Source organism: Populus trichocarpa, chromosome 16 (genome assembly GCF_000002775.5).
Source record: "Populus trichocarpa isolate Nisqually-1 chromosome 16, P.trichocarpa_v4.1, whole genome shotgun sequence".
Taxonomy (NCBI): Eukaryota; Viridiplantae; Streptophyta; class Magnoliopsida; order Malpighiales; family Salicaceae; genus Populus; species Populus trichocarpa.
Window position 1 is genome coordinate 11,903,832 of NC_037300.2, and position 7,507 is coordinate 11,911,338.

Consider the following 7,507-nt stretch of genomic DNA (forward strand, 5'->3'; position numbering starts at 1 on the left):
CGACATTTCAGCATCCAAAACGCAGGAGAAAAAAAAGCAGGCAAATGCTGCTTCCTGCGCCTTTCATGCTAATTAATTAGCACGAACAGTGTAGCATGGCTACACTGTTCACTGAACAGTGTAGCCATGCTACACTGTTCCGGTCGGACCGGTTCCGGTTCAAAGCTCAAAAATGCATTGAACCAGGTCCGATCCAGTAAAATAAAAAATAAAAATTATTTTTTATTTTTTAATTATGTTTTATTAAAAAAAACTGGTGTTTAACATTATTCAATGACACTGCTTAAATTAGACAGAGATCGCTTGATGACGTAACATTTATAAAATTTAATCGCAATTCCAATTTTATTCCTGATTATATTTTACCTGATGTTGTTGCATGCTTAAGAAACAAAAAAAATTATAGTCCTTGTCGTATATATTTCTTACGTGATGAAATTGTAGATAGTTTATTGGAACAATAAAAAATATTTTATATAAAGTATTATTTATTTCATGATGTAATAACAATAGTTAAATCTACAATATTTAAATTAAAAACCATCAATATTAATATATATTTTTAAAAATTATTTTATAACCTCAATTTCAAAAGCATTATTAACCAAACACATTAAACTATTTTTTTTCAACCTTAATTTCAACCACAGTTTTAACCAAACATATATTTTTTCAAATCAACTTCAACTAAAAGTACTTTTTATAAAAACAATTTTTTTCAAACTACAACCACAACAGCAACCGGAATACCAAACACACCCTTAACGTGGCTTTTTAACATGATCAATATTAAGCAACGAGGATCCATTTGTTAAAATCTCTTTAATAGTTGAGCTATTTCGACCAAAACTCCATAGATTGGGGACTGGTTTGTGAAATATATCATAAGTTGAGGACTGGTTTGTAGTTATCTAAAAAATAATGTTGTTAGATGCTTGTGGACCCACCAAATATGGGACCCCAGATTCCAGCTATCAGTCATTGCCGCTAAATAATGGAAGGTTTTATTCCGCGAAACCACAGAAGTAAAGCCCCGCGCCGGACTATTTATAATATTCCACGGCGAACCTCCCTACAGGCACGCAATGACGCATCCGCCGAATTTTCCAGGTTGTGGGACCCATGAAAAGATCACCAATTACCTCAGCCTTACAAACCAACACATGTCAGGCATCATTTCATCACACAAAAGATTCTTTCTTCTTAACGAGTAGAAACCAAACACGCGTCCGCCGTACGGGTTGTTCTTGGGTTCACTGATCAGAGTTTTAAAGCAAACTAGCAAAGCAAAAAGGAGAAGGAAGCGAAGAAATTAACGCCTGAAAGAGGAAAGAGAGGATCATGTCATCGTTCACCGACGAGTCTCCTAGAGAATACAGCGGTTCTTTTAGAAACTTTGATGCCAACTCGCTGACCGGTAACTCGTCACCGGTCTTCGCTTCTCAGTCATACAGCACCACAGGAGATGACTTGTTCTCCTCGCAGCCGGTGAGCGATGACGGCGGGTTCTCCCCGGAGCAGAACGGGATATCGGATGGACCGATCTTGCCTCCTCCGTCGGAGATGGAGTCCGAGGAAGGTTTCGCTTTAAGAGAGTGGCGTAGGTAGTATCCGTTATATGCAGCCAGCTGTTGCTTTGATTTGATTTGATTTTTTATTAATAAAAAAACTTACATAACAAGTGCAGAGAGAATGCTATAAGACTGGAAGAGAAGGAGAAGAAGGAGAAGGAGATGTTGAAGCAAATAGTAGAGGAAGCTGAAGAGTATAAAAAAGAGTTTTACAGGAAGAGACAGCTGACTCTAGAGAACAACAAGGCTGCTAATAGAGAAAAGGAGAAGGTGAGGGAGTACATCTCAATTAACTCATATTTTTGTTAAAATAATTTTAAATTTCCATGAAAATATTTCTTAGAACAATCTAACAAAGTATCTTTAAAATGTATTAAACCAATTATTTTAAATAAAATAACATAAAGGGGCCATTAGATTCAAATAGAATGAAATGATCCAATGATGTGGGTGCTCTATGTTCATTCATAAGGTGCTGAGCATTATTTAAGTATTTGGAAGAAGATTTTTGAAGAAATCCCATGTTTTTTTTCTGTTGGGGTGCCCTTTACAATATTTTTGTTTGCACAAATTATTTTGTTCTCAAATTTAGGATGGCTAGTGGAGAAATGATATTCATTTTCATGTAGTCATAGCATTTATTTTTTTGGTTTTGGTTTTGATTTTGATTTTGATTTTGGCTAGCTTTATTGAAGAAGTTGTTTGATTGCTAAATTTAAGAGCATTGGTGTTTTCATGCTTTGATCTAAATTTTGGAAACATCAGATCTGTATGGGTAATCAGACCTGCATGAACTTCTCAGGTGCAGTTTAAGGTTTTGCTAGTCTGAAATAAGTGATCTTGACTGCCTATTGATTCGCACTGTTACAAGTTGCAATCTGTTGATCATCACTGTAATTATGGTAATAATAATCAAACTCGCTAATAAATCTGATCCAAAAAAGGGTGTCATGTGGCTGAACCTATCTAGAAAAGAAGAAGAAATTAAAAATAGGCTACAATGAGTTTTCTTGATAATCGTGGCATACACCGGAGAAGCCCGGACATTCTGAGCTTGTTTCCAAAATTCTTGATTTTTTTTTAATGTTTCTAGATGGTTTTGATGTGTTGATATTAAAAAAGAATTTTAAAAAATAAAAAAAAAATTATTTAGAATCTAAATTAACTATATATACACAAATTCTAATTATTGAATGAAATACTAAAATAAAGATTTATGCAAATTACATAATTGAATAAATAGAAAAATGTCTTGGAATGCTTCTTGGTATTTGGGCAATGGCCTCCCTCTGCCCCCTTAGCCTCCTCCACTGGTGGTGTAGCTGGAGTGAAGGTATGTTTTTATCTGATTTGCTTTCACAAATGTCAGTTATTTTTGGCAAACCGGGAGAAGTTCCATGCCGAAGCTGGAAAGAATTATTGGAAGGCAACTGCAGAACTCATTCCTCGCGAGGTGCCAACAATGGAGAAAAGGGGGAAGAAGGATGAGAAGAAGCAGCCCACCATTGTGGTGATCCAGGGACCGAAGCCTGGCAAGCCTACTGACCTATCAAGGATGCGTCATATACTTCTCAACCTTAAACACAATCCACCTCCCCACATGAAGCCCAAGCCTCCATCACCAGCAGAACCTAAAAAAGATGCCAAGAGTGGTCCTGCTGTTGCCGCCCCTAGTACAGCCTCCACAAAGACTGCCGCCGCAACTCCTGAGGCAGTAGCTGCTGCTTGAGAGTGAAGCTGCTGCCTGTTGAATATTTATGTGAAAAGTAATTAGCTGTAATTAAAACTAGTTTAGTCTGATTGTAAACCATATGGTATCTGAATTCTGGTCCAGGTGAACGAGCGTCTTGGTTGGTTAGGCCATTTAGCAGTCTTGCAAGTAGAAAAGTTTTGTTTCTGTGCTGATTTTCTAGGCTTACTATTTCGGTGTGATTTTACGAATGCAATTACCTTTATGTGTTGATCTTAACTCCCAATTATTCAACTTCAAGCTTCTCATTTGCCTGCAGACTTGCAATCATAGCAGTTTAAAGGCAACATGTTCTCTCGCTGATTCTATGTCTTGCTTCATTCTGGGATATTTACCGAGTCAAGCTGTTCTATGTGATTTTATTTTAGAAAAAGTTTGCAGAGTCAAACTAGTTTATTGATAAAAATGAATATAATTTTTAATTTGATTATTAAATTGGGTTGAAATTTTACAAGGGTGATCTATAGATCTGGTAGAGTCAGCTACTTGTAGTTAGGTATAGAAGTTATTGGTGAACGGTTAGGTTTAGAAGTTATTGTTAAAGAATTTTTTTATAGTTATTTTATTTATTTTTATTTAATTTAGGAATCTTTGTTTGTTGGATCTCTAAAAAGCGCATTTATTGGAAAGGACAATCACGAATTCCGAACCGGACTAGTCTCATCTTTTAAAAAAACGTGAAAATACCCGAGTAAGGAAAAAAAAAATATTAGCTATATAGCTTTTGATAAAGATATTTAGTTTATTTTTTAGAATAGTTAAAAATAATTAACATTAAAAAGCTATAATTTTAGAGTTTAGAAAGCTTTAGTTTTATCATTTTTATTATTAGCTTTGTCAATTGATGTTAGAGAATGTTGCTTTGTTTGATGGACGGAGATATCGATAATTGGCACACCGCGTTTTTAAAAATTTTCATTTTTTTTGTTAGAAATTAATTTTTTTTATGTGTTTTGGATCATTTTGATGCGCTGATTTCAAATATAATTTTTCTAAAATAAAAAAAAAATATTATTTTAATATATTTCAACACAAAAATTATTTTAAAAAGTAATTACAACCAAAATTTCCAGAGAATCACACCGCATAATGTACCGCATGATATAAATAAATGAATGGTGGTTATTTCGAAATCTTTAAGGGCTCAAGGGGTAATTATTAACAGGGGCGGAGCCACACTGGAGTATAAAGGGGCAACTGCCCCCTTAACTTTTTATAAGCACATTTTATGTGCAGAAACATAAATTAGGAGTTGAAAAGTTCCATGAATAGAAGGGGAGCTACAAAAATATGGGAAATAAAAAAGAGAAAAAGAATACTCTGTGTCTTCAACTCCAAATAAAGCAAATGCATGTTTCGTGGAAAATCATCCATTTTTGGATTTTCTTATATGCATTATATTAAAATCACTGCAAAATCTTTTTCCCGGCTATATTTATTTTTATATAATTTTTTATAATTTAAGTTATTTTGAGATAAATATCTTCGATAAGATTAATAATGAAATCATTATGAAACGATTTCAAAATATAAAAACTCGAAGATAACAATTATAATGTAATTTTTTTTATTTTAAAAGTATTCTTAAATTAATTTCATTTGATATGAGTTAGAGTCTGTTTGAAAGTGTGGTTGCGGTTGTTTTTTAAAGTGTTTTTCACTCATAAATGTATTAAAATGATGTCTTTTTATTTTTAAAAAATTATTTTGATATCAGCGCATCAAAATGATTAAAAAACATCAAAAAATATTAATTTAAAGCAAAAATATAAAAAAATTTCAATTTTTTCAAAAATACTTTTGAAACGCAAAGACTAATAGAGCCTTAGTATATATGTTTCAAATTGATTTCTCTATATAATGCATGCCTACATAATATTTAATATCAAATATTTATTAATAATTTATCCCCTTATTTAAAAAATTCTTGCTTCATCACTTATTATTAAATTGAAATTTTATGAGCGTGTTCACCTAGATATTACTAAGTGAGTTCGTTTTAATGCTCAAATTAGTTCTCGAAGTTTTTATTTGGAATTTTCTTTATTTTCCTTAGTCATTTTACTTTTATAACAATTAAGAATTATTAACCTTCAGGATTTATTTTTTCTCTGTAATTTAGTGCTTTTCATGCGTCCTTTACTTGATGGGGGTGGTTTTCTTTCATTTTTTGGATTTTATCGGCTGCCTTCCTAATGGGCTGAGGCTGGCTAGGTTGTTTGTTATTGGCTTCTTTGTGGACTGGGTTTGCAGGCTACTCCAGAGTCCAGACTTTGGATTGGCTAACTCAAGCAGCTTGGGTGAGCTTCGTCAAAACAAATAGCCTTTGATTCCTCACCTTCTCTACTCCTTCTACCTGGCTTCACTTCAGCTGGCATCTTTTTTGTTCAGTTTTTAGAGTTTTGATGTTCGTTTATCAGCCACTCTTCATGTTACCCATTGGTTTCTTCCTGGCTTTTGTCTTCTTAAAGACTCAATGGTTCTGTGCTGGCTTGTCGGGGACGAGCATTTGGTTCGTATAATTAGGTCGTTGTTTCAGCTCAATCCTTTTCCTCATCAAGTCCATGTTCTTTGTGATGGATTTTTTGTTTCTTAATCCTGAATTAACCCTTCTCTTACGTTAGACGTCCTTGATGCTTTAGACACTGTGTGCTGTTTATATGCTGGCTAGGAACTGTGTTTGTTGTATCTATGTTGTCTGTGTATGGTGGTCAATCCAATGCTCTCATGATGCCATGTTGGATTGGTTCTTACGATCTCTTTTTAATGTCCTTTGATGCATTCATCTTAGCCCACGTACAAATTATTTTTGTATGATGATTTACATAGTGAAACTCAGTGAGATGTGCAGGGTGGGCTGAACTCAGTTTCATATATTGATTATTAGCTGATTGTAGTATAATCAGCTAATTAGATGATGATCCTCATAAAGTTGTCGGATAAAGAATGTTTGGGTGTTTTTTGGTTTTAATTTTCCAAGGAGAAGTCCATTTTGGATTGTCTTTTTATGACAATATAGGTTGAACTATCACCGTTTTTGCTTCTCCTTCATTGTATCAGTGACTTAAACCTGGATACACTGATTTAGATTGTCCCTTATAGCTAAACCTACCCCATGGGGGAACTGGGTTGGCACTGTTTTCTTGCTAAAGTTAAATTGATTCTCATGTTCTTTTTCTTTTTTGCCTCTGTTTATAGTGACCCTATAAAGGTCTAGGTCAGATTTTTTTTTCCTTTTCCATTAACCAAAAAAGAAAAACACACTCTTTGGTTTTCTTGCGTCTACTCAGCAAGAAAAATAGCTTGAGCCTCAACATTTCCTGATGGAGAGAACTGAAACTGATCTTGCTTTTCGCATAAGGTTCTTTTGTCTGTTGTTTTTTAAGGAGTTTGCTGTCAAGTGTTGCTTTTTCTTGGTTGCTGCCAAATCTTGCTGCCTTTTGGTAGGTTTTGGTTGCTGCCAATCTTCCCATGACTCCCATTAAAAATATTTTTGACTTTTCATTAGCACCTTTTTTTTTTCTCAACCAACTATACATATGTTGTGATTGGCCAAGGATCCATCACTTCCTTAACCTAAATACACATAATAATGGATGCACAACTTAGTCTTTCTCCTAATCTTCTGCTGCTTCCAGGTGACAGCTTCAGTTTAGAGCTTGGAGACAGCACACCAATTGCATCGTTCTTGGATGATGAGGCTGGATCGTCAAACCATGATGGTTCGCCCCCTACAAAAAAAGGCACGCACAGCACAGCAAATGTTGAGGCTCAAGCTATTTTTCTTGCTGAGTAGACTGTCTATATTATGGATTTTCTTTTGCTGTTTTTATTAAACCATGTTGTATATCCCACTGTCGAGGGCTTGGGTTTTATGCAAAGGAATCGCACCACTGCCTTTGCCTGGCAATTTTTCGATATTCGAGTTTGTACATGGTCTTTTAGAAGTCATCTACCACAGGTTTAGTCATATAGATACAAATGCCAACCCGCGGCGGAGCGCCGGCACACATCTAGTAAAAATATACTATAACGCATTGACCTTTTCTATAGTAATCCACAATGCCTTTTTTTTTTAAAAAAAAAAATTTTGATCATGAATTTTTTTTCTTCGATTATATCATTTTATGAATACTTGTAATTTGTTCTATAAAGGAAATATTAAAAAACGAGAACCAAAGTGTAG

The 7,507-nt window shown here is 34.4% G+C and overlaps 1 protein-coding gene and 1 long non-coding RNA gene across 2 annotated transcripts; both read left to right on the forward strand.

Moving 5' to 3' along the window:
- The first annotated feature begins 1,037 nt into the window (after positions 1-1,037).
- LOC7466063 (clathrin light chain 2) lies at positions 1,038-3,540 on the forward strand. The gene is made up of 3 exons (XM_002322940.4): positions 1,038-1,604; positions 1,688-1,841; positions 2,941-3,540. The coding sequence occupies exons 1-3, from the start codon at positions 1,342-1,344 to the stop codon at positions 3,298-3,300; spliced, it is 777 nt and encodes a 258-aa protein (XP_002322976.3). The 5' UTR covers positions 1,038-1,341; the 3' UTR covers positions 3,301-3,540.
- Positions 3,541-5,327: 1,787 nt separating this feature from the next.
- LOC127904439 (uncharacterized) lies at positions 5,328-7,239 on the forward strand. The gene is made up of 2 exons (XR_008057635.1): positions 5,328-5,847; positions 6,960-7,239. It is a non-coding gene; the product is annotated as an uncharacterized LOC127904439 (long non-coding RNA).
- The last annotated feature ends 268 nt before the right edge of the window (positions 7,240-7,507 follow it).

Bases quoted from the DNA above. Each gene is read 5' to 3' on its own strand.
- LOC7466063 (XM_002322940.4), top strand. From the start codon at position 1,342: ATGTCATCGTTCACCGACGAGTCTCCTAGAGAATACAGCGGTTCTTTT. The intron at 1,605-1,687 runs GTAGTATCCGTT...TAACAAGTGCAG, and splicing joins GCTTTAAGAGAGTGGCGTAG to AGAGAATGCTATAAGACTGG. The intron at 1,842-2,940 runs GTGAGGGAGTAC...CACAAATGTCAG, and splicing joins CTAATAGAGAAAAGGAGAAG to TTATTTTTGGCAAACCGGGA.